The sequence below is a fragment of the Xiphophorus couchianus genome, chromosome 2 (genome assembly GCF_001444195.1).
Source record: "Xiphophorus couchianus chromosome 2, X_couchianus-1.0, whole genome shotgun sequence".
Lineage (NCBI taxonomy): Eukaryota > Metazoa > Chordata > Actinopteri > Cyprinodontiformes > Poeciliidae > Xiphophorus > Xiphophorus couchianus.
The window spans coordinates 7,383,510-7,408,074 of NC_040229.1; the positions used below are offsets into that span (position 1 = coordinate 7,383,510).

Below are 24,565 nucleotides of genomic sequence, written 5' to 3' on the forward strand. Positions count from 1 at the left end.
GCTAACATCGTTTCAGTGATTGTTCCATTAACACAGGTGTGGGTGGTGATGAGGACAGGGCTGGAGATCAATCTGTCATGATTAAGTAAGAATGACACCACTGGACACTTTAAAAAGAGGCTGGTGCTTGGCATCATTGTTTCTCTTCTGTGAACCATGGTTATCTCGAAAGAAACACATCATTGCACTGCACAAAAAAGGCCTAACAGGAAAGAGAATCGCAGCTAGAAAGATTGCACCTCAGTCAACAATCTATCGCATCATCAAGAACTTCAAGGAGAGTGGTTCCATTGTTGCCAAAAAGGCTCCAGGGTGCCCAAGAAAGACCAGCAAGTGCCAGGACCGTCTCTTAAAAGTGTTTCAGCTGCGGGATCGGGCTACCAGCAGTGCAGAGCTTGCTCAGGAATGGCAGCAGGCAGGTGTGAGTGCATCTGCACGCACTGTGAGGTGGAGACTCTTGGAGCATGGCCTGGTCTCAAGGAGGGCAGCAAAGAAGCCATTTCTCTCCAGGAAAAACATCAGGGACAGACTGATGTTCTGTAAAAAGTACAGGGAGTGGACTGCTGAGGACTGGGGTAAAGTCATTTTCTCTGATGAATCCCCTTTCCGATTGTTTGGGACATCTGGAAAACAGCTTGTTCGGAGAAGACGAGGTGAGCGCTACCACCAGTCTTGTCTCATGCCAACTGTAAAGCATCCTGAAACCATTCATGTGTGGGGTTGCTTCTCAGCCAAGGGAGTCGGCTCTCTCACAGTCTTACCTAAAAACACAGCCATGAATAAAGAATGGTACCAGAATGTCCTCCGAGAGCAACTTCTCCCAACCGTCCAAGAGCAGTTTGGTGATGAACAATGCCTTTTCCAGCATGATGGAGCACCTTGCCATAAAGCAAAGGTGATATCTAACTGGCTCAAGGAACAAAACAGAGATTTTGGGTCCATGGCCTGGAAACTCCCCTGATCTTAATCCCATTGAAAACTTGTGGTCAATCATCAAGAGACAGGTGGACAAACGAAAACCTAGGAATTCTGACAAAATGCAAGCATTGATTGTGCAAGAATGGACTGCTATCAGTCAGGATTTGGTCCAGAAATTGATTGAGAGCATGCCAGGGAGAATTGCAGAGGTCCTGAAGAAGAGGGGTCAACACTGCAAATATTGACTTGCTGCATTAACTCATTCTAACTGTCATTAAAAGCTTTTGTTACTCATAATATGATTTCTGTATGTGATGACAACATCTGACATACACACATGAAAACCAGAGGGCAGCAGATCATGTGAAAATATAATATTTGTGTCATACTCAATACTTTTGCTCATGACTGTACAGAGCAAACAGGGGAAAAACCAGCTAACCAAAAGTGATGAAGCTCCACTTAGGTCACAAGGTAACAGGATGAGTTTCTGATTTTTAACGTTACATCCTGGACGTTTTTGAAATGGCTCATTTTTGAGACACTAAAAAACATTAACCTGTTACCAAAAACCAGCTGGGAGGATGTTTTTTAAGCGCTTGGGCTGTTTTTACAAGCAGTAGAGACCCAAATGAAAGTATAAAAATGGGCAAAATTCATATTTTGCATGTTTTTATGCTTCTATTGGGGTCTCTACTGCTGCACCACTTCTTGCAGTCTTGTTGGTTCTGCAGGAGGCTCAATTTCTCCTTTTCAAGGATGTACAGTTATATAATTGTGCATTGTTGCAGCTATTTTCGCATGCGAGTGTTAAAAACTCAAGAGTTGGGGAGCGTGGTCAGTTGCAGCTTATTAGAATTTAAAGTGACAGACACTCTAAAACAGCTCAAAATAGACAGAACTAAACAAGTGAATCTCATCTTCTGAGAATGATTTTGTGCAAACAATGTAATGAACATGTTTTGTATAGGACATAGATCTATCCTAGCCTGTTCAAGGAATCATAATAGGTTGGTTTAAGACATTTTGGGCCTTAATCTTTGATACACGGGTTGGGTTTAAGACTTTTTAAGGATGCACACACACCCTGTGGTGGGGAGGAAGTGGTTTCTAACCTGCAAGTTGCTGCGAAGCTCAGACAGGAAAGTCACAGGTGAGCGAGTCTTCAGGTAGGAGTCCAGATCCTTCTTGAACTGAGACGGCATGACGCCTGTGAAGTTGGTGAGGATACGGGGAGCGATGTTTATCTCGCTCAGCATGTCCACCTGAAGGAACAGTGGAGAATTAAATTCAATTCCAAATCTGCAGCTGAATAACTAAAGTTTGGAGCTCAGTTTGGTTACCTTTAGGTTGGGTGTGAAGGGATCCGGAAGCCTCATGTTGCGTGGGAAGGCACTGAGGATAAGGTTGCGGAGTTGGATGCAGTTGGGTGGGATAACATCACAGAAGCCATAATGGTAATCACAGAGGAACTCTGGGAAATCATGCAACAGGACCAGAAGCACCCTCAGTGTGCCCTGAACAACAAACAAGGAGACATTTCAGGCAAGAGAAGCATTAGATTGCTGCAAACTGCTAAATGTGTCATTACTATTCAGTTATTCAAACTTTATTCGTGGCCTGTACCTTGTAGAGGATTTGCATAGGTTTGTTGAGCTCTACGTTCCTCAGGAAGGGAGCCAGATACTTAAAGAGGTCAATCAGCAGTTGTGCGTACATGGGCCAACCCTGAAAGAGGTCCGCCATCATTATTTAATCTCCGACAGATGAAAACAAACGGTGTCTGACAGAGGGGGGATACAAGATGCTCCTACCTTCTGCTGGGGAGTGTGCGCCAACATCCTGGCGATGAAGATGCGATGGGAGATCAGTTCCAGCCAGGCGTACACGAAGCCGGGAGCTTTGGTGGGTCTCAGGATGTGGAACGTGTTGCTGCAGGGAAGAGCAGAAACTTAAAGAATCTGATTTCACAAATAATGAAGTAAGGGGTTACAATATATTGACATTCTGCAAAAGCAGTGTAGTCATTGTCCTGTTACCTATTGGCTGCTAATCCAACATTCTTTGGTCTAATTTGTCTTTTATCTAATGTTCTTTAGGAGCTTTGTTTTTACTCCAGGAAACTGATATATGAATTTAAATGCTGCCCAAATTTAAAACATCTTGTTTGTTTTACCAGAAGGCAGTGAGTGTCTGGAAGTTGATGGTCTCCAGGACGTGTTCGGGCGCGTTGAGCTCCAACAGCAGCATGATAAAAATGCGATGATACGGCAGCTGCTGGAAGTCTGTGTGACGGACATCGTGGTCCTGGATCAGCACTCCGACAACAATCCCCAGAACCTGAAGCAGGACAGAGCAGTCGATTTTTACTTCCAGATTAAGATGGACCAGATGATCATCAAGCAGAAAAATCCAGCTTACCTTGTTGAGCAGATTGATCTTTGTCACGGTGTTGGTGGCCTCTCCAGAGTGCTTCACTAGCAGGGCTATGAGCCGGACGAAGGCATCCAGGTTGTGGTAACATTTGGCTCTGATGATGGCTACGCTAGCTGCTGGGTTGTGCTGCTGTTCAGCCTGTGCACGATAGCTGATCTCCACGCACATTTCTGTGCACAGCCGGAAGAACCGCGTTATCAGGTCGTCGGTCTTCAGTATGCCCTGCTGGTGCATCTGAGGAGAAAACAACCGGGGAGGATGTGAGAAACAGCAGTAACTCATTAATTCATTATTTCAAGATTAAATTATCTTCAGATCCAGAGAGGAACGATCTAGAGTCAGCGCAGCTTCAGATATTAGAAACTAGAAATCAAGCTGAAATTTGAGAGTAGTGATGGACTCCGACCTGAACCTTCAGTCACATAAACACATTTACAAAATTGGCTTCTATCACCTGAAGATCATTTCCAGGGTTACAGGACTAATGTCCCAGCAAGATCTAGAGAAACTCATCCATGTGTTTATCTTTAGTTGCATTGATTACTGCAACAGGTCTGCCTAAAGAAAAATCAATCTTCCAGCTGCAATTGATCTGGAATGCTGCTGCTGGGTTTCTGACTAAAACCAGCAAGATAGAGCACATCACCCAAATCTAAAGTCTCTACACTGAGAGAATAGATGTTAAAATACTCTTAGTTTATAAATCACTGAACGGCTTAGCACCACAACACATTAAAGATTTGCTGCTGTTCTATCAACTCTCCAGATCTCTCAGGTTTTCTGGTTCTGGTCTTCATTCTTCCCAGAACCAAACATGTAGAAGCAGCATTCAGCTTCTATTCACCACAAACAAACTTCAAAACAGCTGAAACACTGAGTTCCTCAACATTTAGGCTAAAAAAACCACCGCTTACAGGTGCTTTTGATTGATAAATGAAACATTAATCAACATATTTGATGTGCACTGACATTGGCATTTAACAAAATGCAATGCGTTATGTTGCATTATGTTTTTATGAAATAAAGCACTTTGAACTTTCTATTACTGACATGTGCTATACAAAGAAACTTGTAACTTGAAGACTAAAGCCTGTAAAGGAGTGCTAACCTGGCCGACAAAGGCAGAGAAAGCTTTGGTGCTGTCCCTGCCAGCTGCAGCTGAGTGATACAGGTTGACCCACTCTCTCAGCAAGTACTCTGCCTTCTCCCTCAGACCTGGAGGATCATCGTATTCGGAAGCTTGGGAAATCCCAGAGTGCATCATGAAGTTGGGCCCTCCGTGTGCTCGGTCAATCATGGCTTCGTAATTGGAGCGAACGACATCCATCAGTTGGGGAAGCCTGAGGATGAGCAGCGAGTTAGCAGAGGTCCAAAATATCAGGATAAACTTCAAATTCATCACGGCAATTACACAATTAACCTTCTTGTTATTGATAATGGTCCAACATTTTAGTAATTATCTTTTCCAAAGATCTTATAACAGTTTTTATAGAAAAGAACAAATATTTTTCTTTTCAATAAATGTAATAACCTTTCTTTTTTTGGTTTCAAGTCCTTAAAATCCTCAATGATTTAGTTTAGTGTTGCGTCTGGATGCTCTTTTACACCCGAATGATGAGTCAGAATGAAGTACCTGTACTCAGGTGTAAATATGAAGGTGAAAGAATAAACATGAAAACCTTCAGTGCATGTGGGAAAAGATTAAAATACAGTCTGTAAACAAAATAGAAGTAAATAAATCTGGGCTTTTGTGGACAGCACTTCCTGACTTAGTTTTAGTTTGTGAATGAGGTCATTACCCCTCTGGTGCGTTGGCTCTGGAGTGTGCGCAGGTTCTCATCAGAATCTCGATGGTCTGGAAGAGGTCTGCCTCGGTGACGTGGCTCACGCTGCGCTCGTCCACCAGCAGCAGCTTCACCAGCTGCATGGCAAATGCGACCGCCATGTAGTGGAGTCCATTTTCCATCGACTGAAAGACGATATAAATCAGCTTAGTAACGCCTCAGACGGACTAAACGGAGAAAACCAGGAAGTAAAGTCCGCATTTCTACCTGCGCCAGGTGCACGTCGTACTGCTGCATGTTCACCAGATGGTTCCTGATCAGAAGCTCTACTGCTTCCACGTTATACTTGTATTCATCCCGGCATTCAATCAGACACCTATAAACACACAGAGCAGATTTCACATCAGGTTTTCATTAACAGAGCACACGAGTACACTTTTCACAAAGTTAAATTCAGGCACTTTTCAAGGATTGAGGCAAGTTTCCACAAAAAGTTTCAATTCACTGTTAGATGATATAATTTATTACTGACATTAAGATCTTGCAACAGTATTTTATATTCTACAGCAGGGACAAAGAAAACTAAAATATAACAAAAATGTATGTTTTGGAATGCGTCTCACTCACACCTGACTGGTCTGAGAACACTAAGAGTAACAACGTTGATCAATGTAAATAACATAAGCCAGCCAATATTTATATTAATTGCACATATCAATAAATCACTGAGCCATTTGGAATAATATTCTTTAAATTGGAACAATCCAAATAAATCATGTCAAGATAAATGACCTTCTTACTCAAAATAAATTGTCATTTATAAAGAAAGTCATTAAAAAAAATCTTTAAAATATGCTCTCACTAAGTTTTCTGGCTTTTAGTAAATGGACATAATTCTGTTAATTGTATCTGACCTAAAACAAGAAAAGTTTAGTCTGACTTAGCTTCATACAGCGAGAAAAATTCCACCTCTTTTTATTAGGTGTATGAAAATATCTGGTTTCAACAGTAAATAACGCTTTCCAAAATTAGGCTTTTAATCAAATGTTAGATTGGACTTCGTTACAAAATTGTTCAATCAGAATATCAAATACTTCAATGAAATTCCAGCATTTTCGTAGATTGTGTACAAACCCTGAAAGATACCGAGTCCACAATATACAGTTTTTAGTATTAAACTCTCCAAAAATACTGAGGAGTGAATTTACCTGGTAATCTGCTTATTGCACCACTGCGGTCCGTAGGCCCGTCCATCCTGCAGAGCTTTCAGCACCAGCAGGTGGCACTCTCTGTAGCGAAGCAGCAGGTCAGCATCAGCACCACTGGTGGCGTCCAGGAGACCTTCAACGGCCTTATGAGACAGAAAGCAGCTTGGTTACACATCAGGAGCCTCATACGTTTCCACAACAGCCTCAGCTGCCGGGTGTTTGCTACTGAAGCAGTCCTACCTTCTGCAGGAGGCCAAGGGCAGCAATGCCATCCCTGGAGTTTCGCGCCAAAGCCACGGCTTCCAGCAGGTTCCGCAGACCCTGGGTCAGCGGGTTCATGGCGAGCGCTGGAGGAATGGCATGAAGGTGCTGCTCCAAGTCTGTGATGCATTTATCGTAGATCTGAGCCACGTCGTCAGTGGCCCAGGCTTGTTGCTAAGCAATGAAAAGGAAATAAAGTTAAAATTATTTAAAGTTTTTTCCTGAATTTCTAATTTAATTACATTTTATGGGATTCTCAGAAGGTTCGGAATTACGGGAAGGGGTTAATAAAGTAAAGCAACTTATTTTCAAAACGCCTGTGGAAGAAACGATCACAAAAAACCCTCACAAAATTAAATAACTCAATGTAATTACAAACTTTATAGAAAATGTCATTTATTTGAGACCTAAAATGTATTTTTATTAATGTAATGACATCCTAAGATCCTGTTGATGTTTTCTAAGTATAATCCAAACTTTCCCTTTTGTTCATTTACCAAAATTTACCTTCATGGGTTGAGCCAGGAAGCCAGTGGGTTGGGAGAGATCGTTGCTGGGTAAGAAACCGGGAATGTTCCTCGCAAACTCTTCATAAACAGCCAGCTGTTTAGAGTCCACTCCTCCCACCTGAGACAGAGAGCAGCAGTGAGGAAGGTTGGACGAGTGCTAGCTGGTAGCTTCATGACCAGGCAGTGCGGCGTTGTTACCTTGAGTCTGATCTGTTCCGGCATGCGCTCAGCCTGGTAGGTTAGGACGACGGGGTCACAGTAGCGACGGCCTTCCTGCCGTGCGTGCTTCCTCAGCTCAAACTCCTTCAGCAGAGAGCAGATTAAAACAATGATGAGTAAAAGGCGTTTGGAAATACCTTGCTGCTGAAATGTGCTATACAAATACATTTTTTATTTGATCAACAATATTAAGAATTACCTGAGGTTGTTTTGTTATACTTGAAATTATATTTTATTTTTTCACCAAATTTGAATTATCTAAGGATCCTGTTTAAATTTTGTGACTGACTAGAGGAAAGGACAGTAAACTAGAACATTTAAAACAATTCTATAAGGTTCCATATTGTATCAAATTTCACCAGTTTATACTTAAAAATAGGCTGGTGAATAAATTCTTGTTATTTAAATTACCAGTATAATAAAATATGCATTATATTCACAAATAGGAGTGAAACACATAAAACTTGAACACATTTAACAATATTTTTTTCAAGCGTCTTGAATAGATTCAGAATTCCCATGACTAGGAATTTATATTCTATATTCTACCTACTAACAGATGCCATGATGAAGAGTCAGAGTTATCGACTCACTGTGGCCAGCCGCTTGTCCATTTCAGGTCCAGCTTTCTCCACAGCAGTTTTCTGGATGAAGCAACAGGCCAGTTCACAGTTATCCTGAGCAATCCTGGCTGCAGCCTCCTCCATCATTTCTCTCTGCTGTGGCGTCGGTGCCTGGTGACAACGACAAACACAGAAACCATGAAGGACTCGGACATGGAAAGAATAAACTGTGAAGTGCGTGAGCCGCCAGTGGCTCTCAGCTCACCCTGAGCGCCGCAGCAAAGCTGTTCTTCAGATTGGTGGCGATGCTCATCAGCAGCGGCTCGCGGCAGGTGATCATGGCCATGCCAGCGGTCAGGTTTCTCATCATGTGGTGGGCGGCTACGCGCATGCGAGACTCCTCCGAATCCAGGGCAAAGTCCTTCCTGATGATCTGCTCGCATGTTGTCATGGCTATTTTGATGGAACGGTCCACCACGGGGTGCACCAGCTCCTGGACCGCTCGCTCCACAGACTGACGCACGCACTGTTTGAGCTGAGGATGAGCCTGCAGCAGAGCGATCTGCAGGCAGGAAGGAGAACAAGATCAATGTCAGATCAACTGAGAGGAGTCCGCTGGACCAGTGGATTATATTTATAAAGTATCTATCTAATTTTCCTGGGATCATTAATATTAGATTGACTTTTTGACTTACGTTGACATTAATGTTGATATGTGGAGCCAGGCCTGCCAGGGCGTAGACATTGATGTCATGGTAACTGAACTGAGGCGTGGGCGGCCCGGTGGTGGTGCAGGTGGTGGTGGTGGCAGCTGGGGTTGTGGAAGGAGCTGGAAACGGAACAAAGTCACCTGTTGGCCACAAAAAGCAGATCAGAAAAACAACAATAAGTACTTCAGTAAGTCATTTTAAAGCTGCAGTATACAACTTTTATAAAAAAATATTTTCTACATATTTGTTGAAACTGTCACCATGTTGTCGTAGAGGAATGCATAAGACAATCTATGGAAAAAAAAAAAGTTAAAACTTGCTCTGCCTTCTCCCAGTGCTAACTAGAAACAGCCAATCAGAGCCAGGAGGACTGTCTTAAGGCTGTCAATCATGACTGTGTGTGCGCAGCTCCCTCCCTGCTACCATGCAGCTTATTCCTGTCAGCAGTCTGTCGTGAATGCTAAAGCTAGTAGCATGGATCTTATCGATGATAGAAGATAAATAGTTTCTGTGATGGCAAGTTGTTCCTCTGCTTTTTGTACATTTAGCAGCATGTTCAAGAGGATGATTGACAGCACTAAAACCTGCCTCCCGGCTCTGACTGGTTGTTTATTACCGAAAGCGGTGTACTCATTCACACAGCAACAGTAGCTCAGGGAGAAGATTGATCTTTTCACAGATTATCTGTCTCTTATTATAAAGCCGCAATGTGACGACATTTTAACAAAGATGTTAGAAACTTTTTTTTTTTTTCAAAAGTACTGCAGCTTTAATGCACATTTTACTTTAAAGCTACAAAAGGTTTAAATTTATGGTCATTTTTTCAGTATATTTCTGAAGAATGTGAGAACAGAAACTTGGCATAATGTGACAACCTGTGGTAGGAGGTGGCAGGATTTCGTCTGGAGGCTTCGCTTCTTTCTTTGGTGCAGACAGCTGCTCCTCGAGGTTCTTCAGCTTCTCTTTGTCCTTCAGCAGGTTCCCTGGCTTCAGCTCGTTGATGTCCAGAGACAAGTTCTTGCACAGAACTTCAATCTCAAACTTCAAATTCAACTGAAGAAAAAAAGATGAGAACAAGAAATGAGAAAAAATTGCTCTATCTTGGATACTGTACAGGATAGAAAACAACTGAACAAATTACTGCCACTTTATGATACTGTCAACAGTGAACCACCAACTCCAGGTCAATTCCCTCCCTTATTTCCTGTACTTTAACAACTGCGTGCAAGTGTATTTTCATTTTTATTTAATCTTACTTTTATTATAGTCCTTAACACAAAAAAACGTGCATATTTTCCATGTACACCCTGTTTCTGTTTACTAGATGCACCAGTTACCACCAGGCCCCTTGTTGAAATACATTAAATGTGTCACATACACCAAAATCCCAGTTGCTGATTATTCAAATATTCAAAAAAATTAATCTAATCTAGTCTGACTGCCATTTTCCATTTTAATTAAAAGTGGTGACAAACACTTAGTAAACAAAATAGTTTACATAGCGATGATGTAAACTATGGCACAAGATCAGTGAAACCTGTAAGAAAACCAGAGCTGCTCCACCTCTGGGGTGGGGGGAGTTATTTACCTTGAGGTCATGTTCCTGATGGAGCTCAGCGAGAACATTCATGATGGCCATAGTCCAAGGGTTCTGAGGCCTGAAAACCTGCAGCATGAAAATATATATTTAACAATTAAATCAAATTTTATTTATATTGTACATTTATAAAACCACAGCACAAGTTTTGTACACAAAATGTCAAAAAGGAAAAGCTTGAGCACTACAAAAAACACTACAAAGTTAAAAATCACATTTCAGATTTGATGTTTTTTGGAGTCTTTTTGTCCCTGATGTGTTTATAGAGAAATACAAAAGCATTTATGTGTAAAAATCAACTTGAACTGACACATTAAGCAGAACACATTCATCCACTTGCTCACCATGCTCCGTAGGCTAGACTCCAAGACTTTGGCCACAAAGGGAACCACATAGAGGAGCTCCTGCTGGCCTTTCACATAGGCTTCTAGCAAGAGAGATTTGAGCTCCAGGTCCTGAAAAAAAGAGGGAGAATGTGCTTTAAGCTGCTGTAGGAGGACAGAAACGGTGCTAGTATTTACAGAATGATTCCAGCTCTTACTGTGTAGAGGATTGGCTTGTTTTTGGCCAGAGTGATCATGCCCAACCAGTGGCCAAGGTTCTTGAGCAGGGAGCGATCGGAGAAGTTAGCAGCTGCTTTGTCAGAGGTTAGAAGCACCTGTCACAAACAGATGAGCAGAGAGAGATTTGACTAATTAGTATGGCAATGCCTGCAAAATAAGATCGAACCTCTTACAGGGACTAAATAACACTGTTTTAAAGTGAAGGTGTACCTTGATATTCCTGTAAGTTTCATTGAGAACCATCTTGACAAACTCCGGGTTCTTCAGTGTGTCCAAAAAGTTGGAATAGAGACTGTGAAAGTTTGGCTCAATGCTAACGCGCTTCATCACTAGGTACTGAGACACCCACGGCATAAACTCTTCCTTCACCGTTTCCTTCAACTCCTCTACCTGTTTTTTGAAAAAAGAAAACAGGTGTTGCTTAAAGAGCAAAGAAACATCAGGGAATAAAATATTTTTGGTTATGTCCTCTTTGTCATATTGCTCAGAAAATATACAGATAGATACAGGTACGGACATATTGGTTAAGTTACAAAGAAATTATTAGGATTCCAACTAATAAACTTTTTAATAAGTAATGCTTTAAAATTCAAAGACAATATACATGCAAAATATTGGAAATAAAGAAAGGAGAATTGAAACAAACTTCCTTCTGGAATTCAGAAATGATTTAATTGAAGAATAGTATTTGCTAATATTTGAACATGCTAAAGAGAAAAGTACAGTGTGAAACTAGAATGAGTTTAATGATCTCAAATTATTTTCTTTCTTGGTGAGCTTTAAAATGTAAAATTATATGGACTGAATGCATACAAGTTGTACCAAACTTGTTCAGGGAACAGCCAACAGATAAGACATTTAATTTTCTAGTTCTTGGGTTCCCCACCCCTTTCTGATGCCGCCCTGGTTAACTGCCCACATTTCGAAAACCACCACTGTATCCGCAGTTTCAAAAAATCTTTTGTCTCAAACCGTGCAAACACTTTAGGTCAACAAAGGTAGTTTAATCTGTGTTATGCAATATTAACACGTAAAAATGTTCAGATTAATTGCAAGTGCCAATGTAGACATCCCTGAAATTAAAAAATAAAGATAATCCGAATTTTTCTTTACCTTCTGTGTCATGTTGGACTGAGAAAGGTTGTTGAAGATGAAAGCAATCTTCTCTTGGACATTCTCTGGAGGTTCTACAATCCGTTCGGTTTGATCCGTCGCCACCAGAAGTGTGTCGATGTTGGTAGTGTTTATGGAAGGCTGGAGGGAGAAACCAACGTTTGTGAGCGTGTTGTTGCAGATTAACGATAAGAGTTATAACATCAAACCTACAGGCATATCCTTCTTGAAGGTGCTCTGCGTGGGCCTTGAGATGGTGCCTGTTTTGGCTGCAGTGGTCGTTGTGGTGGTGGTGGTGGTAGCCAGTGTACTGGGCTGGCCCGGCTGGGGGGCTTTGAGGTTGGGCGGCTGCTGGGACTGAGCCTGAGCGTGGGCCAGGGCGACGCTTCCAGGTGTAGTGATGGATCCCTGCATCTTCACCGGAGGGTCACGTGACTGTTGGCCATACTCGATATACTGCACACACAGGATGTTTAAAGAAGCAGAGCGGGAGAGTTAATCTATATGAAGGCGAGACGCGGTGTAGCCCTACAAACACTCAGAGAGCATCATTACCTCTTGTAAATGGTGTGGAAACTGCAAAAAGTGAGCAATTGAAGCCAAGTGTTGACAGTACTGAGGGTAGTCTTTAAGTCTAGAAATAGAAATTATATCCATTAGCCTTAAACACATTACATTTCACATGAATGACAATGAAAAACCTATTTAAAGACCTGTTTTTGAATCTATCCAGTGCAGCAATTCCAAAGTAATACATTTTGGATCCGAATGGTTTCCGTAAAGCTTCGAGAACGTATCGCAGGGCCAGACCCAGCGCCATGTAGGTTACCAGACCCTTCTCAATGATGCCACCAAAGAGGCAGGCAGTGATGTGCAGTTCTTTGTCCGGGTACTGAGGGAAGAATCGGTATTCCTCAAATAAGTTTCGAAGCATGCAGTTGAACACCTCTCGTTCTCGCTTGATGGTTGAGTCCTTAAACCTCTGTAGCATCTCCAGAACCTGGAGAGAAACAACAATATTTAGAGATAAAACACCAGAGTTCACACAAAACATAAAATCTTACCAAGCATTTCTCGTCTAGTTCCTGGATATGTGAATATTTTAGTGTCTAGTGATTCCATTCCAATGTTTTCTCCATTTGATAAAATGACTGATAGTTAAATCATTAGACAAAAAGGATGAACAAATGAACAGAATGTCAACATTTAGACAAGAAGAGGAAATAGAAAGTTTTCCAGATTTACACCAAAGGCTTTTAATCAAAGGTCATTTACAACTTAATGAGTTTATTTAGTGTATTCAGTGACAGGAAGTAAAAACCTGAAAAAAATATCATTCAAAGTGGTGCTTACTTCGTCCACAGACATGGTCGGGTGAGGTGGGTGGTTGTAGATACGCTGGAAGTAACTGTTTGCTTCGTCGTCGATCTCCTTACTAAAGTGCTGGTTAGCCTCTGGCCACACCTGAGAAAGATCAGCTAGAAAAAAGAAAGAGCAGAAATATAACCTTTAAATTGCACCGTAGCACAAATTTAAAGTCTTATGAGCATCAGCACTGACTCAATTATGAAAACAAGCCCAATACAGTAATTTAAAAGTATCTTTTAAAAATAAAAGAAAGTTTTTTGCAGGATTTAGTATTTACAAATATAAACACTGCCAGAAACATTTTATTAAAATTTTGACGTGACGGTACAAAACATTTCCTGATTTACGTCTTATTTTTTTAACCCTCTGGTTTAAATTTTTTTTGGCAATGGAACCAACATAGATCACCTCAACTTCTAAAGCTTCAAGTCATCAAATCTGCATACAATTCCCCAACAGTAACTGTGACCTTTGTTTTGTTAGTGAAAATGAAATTGACTGACTCCAGAGTGTCTAAGTCTGTGTGGGAAGCCTGGGATCAGAACTTGATCCCAGGCAGATGTTTCCCTAATTCAATGACATGATTGGGAATTGAGATCAAAACACAAGAAGTACATTATAGATGGGTTTCAGCACCAAAAAGTAAACAAAAATAAAATAAAAAATATCACTTGAGATGCATCGATCAAGTTCTGCATGGCTAATATAGATTTTCTTCTAGGTCTGCCAATTGTTTGGATTTTTCTTCCATTTTAAGGGCAATAACAGAAAAGAAATTATACTACAAGTTAATTAATGGAAGTAATAATTTAATAATCCCAAAACTGAACCAAATGCATCTGGTTTATCCAGAACACCCAAAACAGTAGTTCTTTGCATGAATAATTGTTCCAACTTTCAAGCTCTGATAGATGCATCTCTTCTAAAACACAAAAAATGGGGCAATCAGCGTAAGCAGACAAGGAATGGAAGACTGATCTGTATTTCCTCTTCAAAAATTGCTACAATTTTTCAGAAACTTAAAGCAAATTCGGTGGGAATTGATTCAAGGCTCCAAATCAAGCAGTTCAAGTTGAAATTTACAAACCAAAGCAGTTGCTACTTGAAGAGGAAATACAGTGCAGAGCAACGCAGGGCGGGGCTCTCAGTCACACCACTACCATCGCCACTTACAGGCCTTCATCTTACTCTGCTGAAAGGTAGGAGGGTTCAGGACAGGTGTGCTCATCTTCCTGGTGACGAAGGGATCCGAGCTGACTGACGGCATTCCCAGGCTGGAGCCGATGCTGGAGCTGATGCTGGAGCCGATGCTGGAGCCGATGGCTGAACAAAGCAGAAACTTTAATCACACAAAGCTTAACCAACATAACTTTCGCCTAACCGTGGCTTTACTATGGCACTTTAGATTCATGTTGGTTTTATGTAACTAACTACTCATTAAAGATGCAGTATATAACTTTTATAAAAAATCTATTTTTTTTAGCATATTTGTTAAAACTGTCACTATGTATAAACAGGAAAACTGTATCTGTTGTCATTGGTGGCCATGCTAACTAGCCTGAGCATTCATTACAGGCTCTGCTGTACACAGGCATGACTGACAGTGTCAAGACCCTCCCCCGGGCTCTGATTGGTTGTTTCTGACCAAGCTGTGTATTTCTTAGACTTAGACTGACTTTATTGTCATTTTGCATGCACAGGGTGTATACAGAACGAAATTTCGTTGCATACGGCTCAGGACAGTGTTTTGAGCTCTGCAGTTAGAAGTGGGAGAATGTGGAGGGGCTCAATTTTTTTCACAGATTATCATGTAATAAATATACTGTCACAACAACGCGATAGTCTCAACTTAGACTGTCGTAACAAATTTTGCTGGATGATAAATTGTCCCACAAGTTATTGTGATAATATTGTGAGACTATTTTCAAGTAATATAGTGGTAATGGCATAATAATGCAAGAACACATTCTCAAAGATGAATAAACTTTAAATTATAATGAACATTTAACAATGGAACTGGAATACATTAAATATCCAAAAATAAATAAAACAACATAAACAATAAATAAATAGCCTCTGTAAACATAATTATCATTAAAAAAAAAAACCATCAGACTGATCGCTTTTGTCATCCCGTTTTTGGTAGAAGGAGACAATAGAGAAAAACAATAAATCATTGATCTCATTTTAACTTGTCGTGCGATTGATTTATTGCTTATTGCAGCAGGCCTAGTTTTAACAAATATCTAAAAATCTTTTTTTTTTTTTTTAAGTTACATACTGCGGCTTTAATCTATTTTGTTAATCTTACAATGACAGTGTTGTGTTAGACTGTCTGATCAGAAATATGAATGTTTTTGTGTGTGAAGGAAAAACAAAAGGGATAAGTACCAGAGTCCATACCAGGAAGCTGGGAACTGATACTGCTATGAACCCCAAAAGGTGTGGTTGGGTTCGGGTTTGGAAGAGGAGGGAAGGCCTTTGAGGGGGACAGAGGGTTACTGAGAGCCGAGCTCAGTGAGGTGGCGAAGCACTGCATGCTCTGAGTGTGGGAGGTGGCGGTGCTGCCCAGACTCAAGGCGCTTATGCCAGTCAGAGTGTCCATCTGGGGAATAGAAAGAGGAAAAGACTGAACCAGTGCTAAACGCAGATGATCTACAACAATACGAAATGTTTTCTGTTAAAGTACCGTTTGTTTGTCACATGCCGATACCTGTACAGGTGAGATGGCATCCAGGCTGCTGGTGCTTGGGGCGCGCCCCTTCGGCATCACTCCTGGTGGAGGCTGCCGAGCTTTATTCATTACATTGCTACGGTTGGCAACCATGGTGAGGATCGTCTCCGACAATTCCTGGGACACACTCCTGAGGGCGGAACAGGAAAATTAAATATACCCATAGACACATCAATGGTCAAGTAAGAACAGCAAAAAAATATAAAGATAAAACGTTTTAAAACATTCATGAAAATGCGAAAGAAACTAATCACACATTTTACAATCAAAATTAAGTTGCAAATAATACAACTTTAATTTAAAATCTAAAATCAGACAATATTGGTAGCCACATGTTCAAGTTTCTCTGCAGGAAAGGATTTAAAAAAGGTTTTGTACCAAGTTTGCAAAATGGACAGAAAACATTTGAAAATATTGCTGGGTTTACCCATGTTTAATAAACTAATGAAAATCAGATCTGCACGCACCAACATCTGTTATTATGTAAAAGTCACTGAATAGATCTGGTTCTATTCTCAATGAAATGAAGGAGAACACAGAAAGTGTGAAAACAATGTTGCACATTTTCAATTGTGACAAGATTTTATTTTTGCCTTATTTAGAAATAAAACGTGTCCATCTGCATCATCCACCTCTGCTGGAGAGGTAAATTTGTATCATTCTTGAAACATGGATCCAAACAAAATTATTAGAGTACAATATTCAGCTCCCTGCAGACATGTTGTAAAAGAAATGCCATTTTCTTTTTAACAGCCTCTTACATTGTTTTGCTTCCCCTGATTTTACTTTTGAACACCTCAATCACAGATGATGAAAATGACTAAATCCTGCAGTAAAAGCTCCCACGCTGTTGTTGCATCATACCCCCAGTGTATTATGGTGCACTCAATGATTGGAAAAAGTTCAGAATTTTTAGTTTCTGACAGTGCCGATTTCATCCCAAACACCTATAAAACACCAACAGTCCTAACAACAAACAATGCTGCTTCTCACCCTGCACATGACTGCAAACAGGCAAGCATGGTGGCTAAAGTCTCCGGGGGCAGCTGGGCACTTTTGGGCTGGTCCTTGTCAGGAGCCAGACCTCCCATGATGGATGGGCAGCGTCTCTTCAGAAACGTAACACATGCCTGGATGAACGGTTCCTATGATGGGGAAGAAACATCAACAAAAATAAATGCATTTTAGGATTTAAATGACTTAATATTTAGCAAAAGCTCTATTAAAGGTATTTGCATATATTTTTCAGACTTACTCCATGCTCCCGGATTTTGTCAGTCAGCCATTTATCAAGTTTGAGGTATTCACGGCGAGAGGCAAGTGCAGCGAGGTCAATGACAAAGGCAAACGGAGTAGCATTCAGCAGCATCGATAGAGACTGAAAAGAGAAACGGATTTAGTCATTTGGAACTACAAAACGTTACTCAGCAATGGCAGAAAATACGTTTTTGCCAAAAAGATGAATCAATTTTTTGGAAAATAAGTAAAAGATTAAACAGTATAAATAAACCTTCAAGTCCTGGGCCACATCCAGGATGCGAGACAGTTTGGCCTGGTCATACTGCTCCCCTCTCATGTACCACTCAGCCATCGAATGCATAATGAGCTGACGAATGGAAGGAGACTGACCCTGTGGATGAGAACGCCAAAATAACAGGTCGCTTTGAGTAAGTGATCAAGACACAATAAAAAAAAAAACATATCAAATAATTAAAGGCATATACTGGTTTATTCAGCTAAAACGAGAAAAGGACCAACCTGTCCATGCCAGGCGTAGTGCAGGATAATGGCAGAGTTGGGGTGGTTGCCAAGAAAGATGGGCATGAGAGTGGAAATGAGCTCATGGCGTAACGTGTGCCAGGAGGTGGAGATCTGCAGTAGAGCCAACACCAACATGTCCGGGCAGTGCTTGATGGGGAAGCTGAAGAGCTGCTTCACCTGTTCGTATTGCCCAAGCTCAGAGAGTCTGAGGAGACTCTCCACCAAGTCCAGACTTTTCCTGCAGGATGTTACAGAAACTTTGTGAAAGAAATCAACGGAAAACTGTCTGATATTTTGAGAGAGAGAAACATTTAAAGATGGGCTGACCAAACATTTTGCCCCAGGGGTCAAAATTGGCTAATTTAAACTATAGGTGGCCACAAAATTCATTAAATAAAAAAAATAGTTTGTGATTATTTTGTGTGCGTTTAATCTGCTCACCATGTTTTTAAAAATGAAATCTGTCTACACTGCAAAAACATAATATCTCACCAAGTATATTTGTCTGGTTTTGGAGTAAATATCTTAGTATCCTTGAAGTAAGAAAGGTAATTTATAAGTAACTTTCCAGCAAAACATAGGAGTTTGTTTTAAGTCAATAAATCCTTAACATTGATGAAAAAGTACTACTTCCACTGGTAGATTATTTCACTTAAAACATGGAAAAAATGTCTCAAGAAATCCACCAATAGAACTAGTACTTTTTCATCAACATTAAAGATTTATTGACTTAATACAAGCTCCTATTTTGCCAAAAAATTACTTTTACCTTACTTAAAGTGTACAAAGATAGACAAAATGCTAAGTACTACGTGCTAAGATTTTGTGCTTTTGCAGTGTATCATTAAAGATCCAAAACATAAAAAAACTTTCAGAATGTTGCTTTACAAAAAGAAAATCCTACATTTTCCAGATTTTTTGGGTGAATAGTTTTCTATTTTGTTGGACAAATTTTTACCATTATTAATGAGGCTGAACAAAATCATTTTAAGGGTCACACTTTTTACAGCCTTGCTTTAAAGAGAGTTACTCAAACCTTCCGTCTGTAGTCAGAGTAACGCCTTATATATGTAACACATTCATATTATATCTCTTGGATGCAGCAGTAAGACTCCAGCTTTTCTACCATGTAGCAATCTCCCTGTTGTCATCCTCAGGTGGGGCTTTAAGGAGGTCAATGACCACAGTGTGACATGGGTAGTCAGCAAAGCAGAACACTTCTGGGTTCATCAGAGAGTACTGAATAAACGACAGCTGGAAAACAAAAACTCACACTTAGAAACAAAATGCCATGTCAAATCTAGATTCCATGTTTGTCCTAAACCACTTACCTGTCCCTCTGCGTGTTTCCATGAGCGGTAAATGAGATCAACAGGGAAGACCTCCATTCCCAACCCCCGCTGGATCCCATACACCACGATCTGCAGGCCCTTGCTGTCTCGGATCAGAAATCCGGGGTGGTCCAGTTCGTACGTCACCTCTTTGAAGTTCAGGTTGGGATTCTAAGACAGTCATGAAACAAAAAACAGACAAGAAACGTTTGACACAATTACTTTTCTGAGCACGTAGAACAAGATTCTACTAGGAAACAGAACTGCAGCTGAACAATATATGGAAAGCCTCTCGGTAGAGTTGTTGGAAATTGCAATGAAAATGTCAATTATGGTTCAGTGAAAATGTTCTAGGATTTTTTTTACTTTACCATGCCTCCACTCTCTGTGCTTTAGGTTCAATAACTATAAAAATGCCCAACTGTGCTGATAGCATCACACCTGAACTCTAGGAAATATCAAGTGACTTTATTTAATAGAATGTTTATTCAGAGTAATTCCATTATTATTTCCAAATTCTGTCACTTGCTATAAGAAAACACACAAAAAAAATCTTGATACTTCTGACAACCAATCAAACATAAAAAAACAAGAAGGTTCATTTTCACGATCAAACGCTTTCCTTACCACTTCTTTGACAATGTCAATGAGAACCTCAACATTCCACGTATGTGCCTGCGAGCCGTCGTTCTTGTCCTTACCATCACTCCAAATTCCACTTCCTGGAGCAGAAATGGACTGTGGGGAAAAAATAAAAATAAAAAACACACAGAATAACAATGTAATAATGTGTAAAGTTAATAAAAAAGCAGAATTGGAGCTGCATTTAAATTTAAAAAAATATACATTTAAAACTTCCAGTGTATGTAAAGCATGTAGCATCAAACCTATGTTGTGAAATTAAATTAGGCGAGAAACAGGCGCCTTACCTGAAGTGGGATGCCGTCAGACAGGCCGGAGTGCGTCCGGGCCATCATTCCCAGAACTCTGGCTACCTGGCTGGCTGTCACCTCTCTCACCCCATACTGAAGGATTATGTTTCTGCATTCATCAAGACTGAGACAGAAGGACACCAACCATGTCAGGGGTGAATGTCCAGAAAATTCTGGAACTAATATTTCACAACAGCTCATTTCACACTGAACAAAAAGAACAGAACAGAACTCAGAAATAAAGATCGGAGGGTTCAAACTGCAATCATCAAATTGCAATTTGCAACAGATTTTTGCAACAGTGCATTTTTCTATAATCAGAAATTGTTGCTTTTTTATAACTTTGTGAATAGAGTTACGTCTGTATTGGCTGTTGAGATTATTTATTTTTGAAATTTTGAACTTTTCAGTTTCAAACAGAGTCCCAGTTTTCCTTTAATTGCATTCATTTTAAATTCCAACAAGATTAGATTCACTGTAAAAATACAAAATCTGACCAAGTAATTTTATGCAATTTCCAGTATAAATATCTCAGTACACTTAAAATTATACCAAAATAACTTAAATGTAACTTTTTAGCAAGAAATAGGAACGTGTTTTAAGTCAACAGTTCCTTAATATTGATGAAAAATTACTAATTCCATTGGCAGATTATTTCACTAATAACATGGGAGAAATGTCTTGTTATAAAGTGAAAGAATCTGCTAATAGAGTTAGCAATTTTTCATCAATATTAAGCAATTGCTTACTTAAAAAAACTTCTATATCTTGCTGAAAAGTCACCTCAAAGTTAGTGCTTTTGAAATAAGACAAAACTAACATATTTGCACTAAAAACTGGTCCAAAAATACTTTGTAAAATTTTGTGTCTTTGTGGTGAAGAACAAAAACTATAGAATTAGCTTACTGAACTCACCTGGCACAAAAGCCGTAACCAACTTCCTGAATGAAGTCTGCGAGAGAACTCTCCATGATGGTCTTAGCTAACTCCCCGGAGTCTGGTAAGATCCTGTCCATGGGAATGTCCCGTTTTTCAGGGTACAGCAGTGGTGCGAGCACCACAGGACAGCGCTCTTGGGGGAAATCTGACAGACACAGAAATATGTTCAGAAATTCAAACTGAGATATTGATTATTCATCATCAGGCAGATGGATGCCATATTTTTATTATTTTTTTCCTTTTAATACCTCGGCAAAGTGTCTTAAGGAAGGCGTCAATCTGCTCCTGCCCTACCCCACTGGCTCCCTTCTGTCCAAACAGTAGATGGGAGAGCAGCAGGTGCAACACCTCTATGGGAATGTCTTGAAAGCCACCTTCCTGATTTCCTCCGAGATCTGCGTCAACGTATGACCGCAGAAGGTCGGGAAGTTTCTGCTTGATGAACTGTGCAGCTGAAATAACGAAAAAATTTCAGGATTAAATTTTATATTTGGTGGAGAAACATGAGAAATCAGTATAACATTTTTTTAAAAACTGAAAATATTTTATGTTGAAACATCAAGACTCTGCTACAACACTTACCAAATCCCCGAAGATCTGTGTTGCTGGAGTTAAGCAGAGCAAGGCCAAAAATTACCTGGAAAGTAGAAAAATAAGTCACATACAGGTGGTTCAGTCATGTTTTATCACCTTTTAGCTAAACACAAAGGTTTTCAGTTAAAATCAAACAGAGATACGTTAGCACACATATCTCTAAACAAAGTCCAGTGAAGATCCTCCTCACCTCTTGAACCTTGCTGAGTTTAAGTACTTTACTCAATTGAGTAAACAGGTGGGCAGATGGCTTCAAACTCTGAAAGATAAATTAAGGAGAACATCTTAGATCAAACTTACATTTTTGATTGTTGCACACATAAAACGTACAATAATTAACGTACAACACCCCAGTTCTGTTGCGCACCAGTTAAATAGACCTGAATTTCACTTCAATTTAGAATAATTTAAAGTCTCAGAAAAAGTCTAGGCATTTCTGCGAAGCAAAAAGAGAAGATTATCGTTGAGCTCTAAAACTAAACTAATGACAAGACCGCTGGCTGCCAATCCAGTACAGTGGAAGCTCTGGGCATCAACTGAGCCCATCAGCATTTTATAACACTGTTTACCTTCTGGTAGTGCAGGGGATTGTCGATGGCGTAGCAGAGAGTAGAGATAAAGTTTGGCTTTGATATCAGCGACACACACTCCTGAATCACAAACTGTGTCTGGTAGGGAGGAAAGACAAAGAGTAGAGATGTATCGGCAGCAGAAACAAACAAAGACTTCAAAATTTTATACAAAAGAAAAACAACTTGCTGTGGCAATTGGACATGAAAAGAAAGAAACTGCTCCCAACTTTAAGGGTCAATTTCCATTTCTGTTTGGTATAACTTCACTTATACAGACAGGGCTCTAAAGTGCGACCAATTAGGTCACAAATGTGACCTCATTTCTCAACAGGGCACCTAAAACATATCTGAGGCTGCAGCCGGTGTAAGCGCTCAGTCGAGGAGAAAGTCTCAGACACTGAAAGCCTCCTTGTGGTTCAACAACATACACATATTAGACCTATAAAGCAATCAGAAATAGAGATGGGCAAGACCTGTAAACATCAACCTCAGGTTAACGGGCCACTGATCTCTTTGTATTCCACTGCTGATAATTATGGTATTATATTTATGCACACAGTGAGACTGATGTGAGCATACATATCTATGCAAACAAATAATTCGTAGTGTGTGTTTGAATCTCACACTCCAACTGTCCACATTCGCAAATTAGCAAAGTGTATGTGAACATCGATGCAGTTCTGATACATTTCAAACTGAAACACTGAAAAATCTTAACGCATCTATAAAAATATCACATGCCATCAGATTATTAGTTCGGTGTTGCACACTATTTTGCAAAGGAAGAATTTTCCTTCACTGAGTTCGAGTCCAAAATTATTTTTCATTAGAAACCCCTGTCGCAGGTTTGATTCCCGGCCTGGTGACCTTTGCCGCATGTCTTCCCTTTCTTTCATTACACACTTTCCTGTCAATACACTATCAAATAAAGGCCACTAGAGCCAATAAAAGCTATAAAAAAATATATGTTTTTAAGTTGAAATTTCTGCTCAGTGGCCCTTTAAACACTTTTCAGTAAGTTTCCTCTCTTGTGCAAATAAGCGTCAATAAAATTACTTTATGTCAGCTAGATTTCTAATCATTTTCAAGTCAAAATTGTGTTAATGGACAGTGATTTAAAGAAAAAAAACCTGATTTTAAATATGACGTGGTCAAACATTTGGGTGCACCTAAGAAAAGCAATTAGGCACACCAGTTTAATAAGTTAGTCTAGGTTAGTTAAAGTTGGAAGCTTTCAAATATTTCAAAAGGCCATAAAAAGTTGTCCCACAAAAACACAAACTGGAGATAAATGTGATTGTTCAAAGATTACCTGGTGAAAGTCCTTGCCACTGCTTTTACCATCGCCACTGAAATCCACATGGGAGAAGAGACAGCGTAGTAAATGCCTGTCTGCCTCAGGACCGTGACGATTTACAATCTGGAATCACACACAGTCGAGACAACTTTTTTTACACAATCCATGCAGATAAAGATTTTACAAGCTCTTCAATAAGCAATCCATGTTACAAAGACTGTTTTCTTCTCAAAACAGTCGTTATCTGCGAGTCTAAAGATTATTTGTATCATGTACAGTACAGACCAAACGTTTGGACACACCTTTCTAATTCAATGGGTTGTCTTTATTTTCATGACTAATTATAAGGCAAGAAATCCCACTTATTAACCTGACAGGGCAAACCTATGAAGTGAAAACCATTCCAGGTGACGACCTCTTGAAGCTCATCAAGAAAATGCAGAGTGTTTGCAAAGCAGTAATCACAGCAAAAGGTTGCTACTTTGAAGAAACTAGAATATAAGGGCTATTTTCAGTTGTTTTACACTTTTTTGTTTAGTGCATATTTCCACATGTGTTATTCATAGTTTTGATGCCTTTAGTGTGAATCTACAATGTCAATAGTCATGAAAATAAAGGAAACTCATTGAATTAAAAGGTGTGTCCAAACTTTTGGTCTGTACTGTATCTTACACATTTTAATATTAGAAAAACATAAAAACGAGGGATTGTTCTTGAAAAACAAAAAGCCAACTTCTGATGGGGCAAAGTCAGCAGTCTAAATCATTTCTTGATAGGAAAACATCATAAGCAGCATTTAAGCTGTAAGAGGGACTGCATGAAGCAAATGATCAGTCACTCCCAAGAATCTAAATAAAGAGGGTGGAAGATGTAGATAAAACTAAATGCATTTGAAATGAATACACATTTTGAAAGATCCAAAGGTTTTTCTAATTTTTTTGGGCACAATCTAGTTGGGCTAATCAGACTCATCACTGCACACCGAACTCAAAACAAAACTCTGTAGGTGGTTTTTAACAGAACTGGTGTTTGAATGACAGCCAAACATTATAGAACAAATGTCAACAAGTTGATTAAGTCAAATACATAACAAATACATAATACATAAAGATTTGAGTGTTTACTCAAATCTCAATGAGGATGAAACATACAAGAG

At 39.9% G+C, this 24,565-nt stretch overlaps 1 protein-coding gene across 8 annotated transcripts in view; it reads right to left on the reverse strand.

Annotated features, from left to right (window-relative positions):
• Positions 1-24,565, reverse strand: part of cnot1 (CCR4-NOT transcription complex, subunit 1) — a 30,992-nt gene that overhangs the window by 2,858 nt on the left and 3,569 nt on the right. For 2 of the 8 annotated variants that reach the window (XM_028032674.1, XM_028032684.1), the window contains exons 3-45: positions 23,425-23,532; positions 22,110-22,208; positions 21,731-21,799; positions 21,529-21,583; positions 21,195-21,398; positions 20,923-21,091; positions 20,005-20,131; positions 19,703-19,813; positions 19,076-19,246; positions 18,871-18,998; positions 17,742-17,982; positions 17,494-17,613; positions 17,239-17,361; positions 16,977-17,128; positions 15,939-16,113; positions 15,641-15,854; positions 14,423-14,572; positions 13,235-13,359; positions 12,595-12,881; positions 12,437-12,515; positions 12,095-12,346; positions 11,882-12,022; positions 10,979-11,158; positions 10,747-10,863; positions 10,550-10,660; positions 10,197-10,274; positions 9,484-9,661; positions 8,594-8,748; positions 8,164-8,460; positions 7,929-8,069; positions 7,315-7,419; positions 7,115-7,234; positions 6,587-6,781; positions 6,347-6,489; positions 5,406-5,514; positions 5,154-5,323; positions 4,463-4,694; positions 3,340-3,588; positions 3,095-3,258; positions 2,733-2,850; positions 2,545-2,646; positions 2,262-2,435; positions 2,034-2,183 (exon numbers count right to left, since the gene is read on the reverse strand). In XM_028032674.1, the coding sequence (XP_027888475.1) occupies positions 2,034-2,183; positions 2,262-2,435; positions 2,545-2,646; positions 2,733-2,850; positions 3,095-3,258; positions 3,340-3,588; positions 4,463-4,694; positions 5,154-5,323; positions 5,406-5,514; positions 6,347-6,489; positions 6,587-6,781; positions 7,115-7,234; positions 7,315-7,419; positions 7,929-8,069; positions 8,164-8,460; positions 8,594-8,748; positions 9,484-9,661; positions 10,197-10,274; positions 10,550-10,660; positions 10,747-10,863; positions 10,979-11,158; positions 11,882-12,022; positions 12,095-12,346; positions 12,437-12,515; positions 12,595-12,881; positions 13,235-13,359; positions 14,423-14,572; positions 15,641-15,854; positions 15,939-16,113; positions 16,977-17,128; positions 17,239-17,361; positions 17,494-17,613; positions 17,742-17,982; positions 18,871-18,998; positions 19,076-19,246; positions 19,703-19,813; positions 20,005-20,131; positions 20,923-21,091; positions 21,195-21,398; positions 21,529-21,583; positions 21,731-21,799; positions 22,110-22,208; positions 23,425-23,532 (6,588 nt within the window). The remainder of the gene's footprint in view (positions 1-2,033; positions 2,184-2,261; positions 2,436-2,544; positions 2,647-2,732; positions 2,851-3,094; positions 3,259-3,339; positions 3,589-4,462; positions 4,695-5,153; positions 5,324-5,405; positions 5,515-6,346; positions 6,490-6,586; positions 6,782-7,114; positions 7,235-7,314; positions 7,420-7,928; positions 8,070-8,163; positions 8,461-8,593; positions 8,749-9,483; positions 9,662-10,196; positions 10,275-10,549; positions 10,661-10,746; positions 10,864-10,978; positions 11,159-11,881; positions 12,023-12,094; positions 12,347-12,436; positions 12,516-12,594; positions 12,882-13,234; positions 13,360-14,422; positions 14,573-15,640; positions 15,855-15,938; positions 16,114-16,976; positions 17,129-17,238; positions 17,362-17,493; positions 17,614-17,741; positions 17,983-18,870; positions 18,999-19,075; positions 19,247-19,702; positions 19,814-20,004; positions 20,132-20,922; positions 21,092-21,194; positions 21,399-21,528; positions 21,584-21,730; positions 21,800-22,109; positions 22,209-23,424; positions 23,533-24,565) is intronic. The other 6 variants (XM_028032734.1, XM_028032725.1, XM_028032715.1 and 3 more) reach the window with 6 other exon arrangements.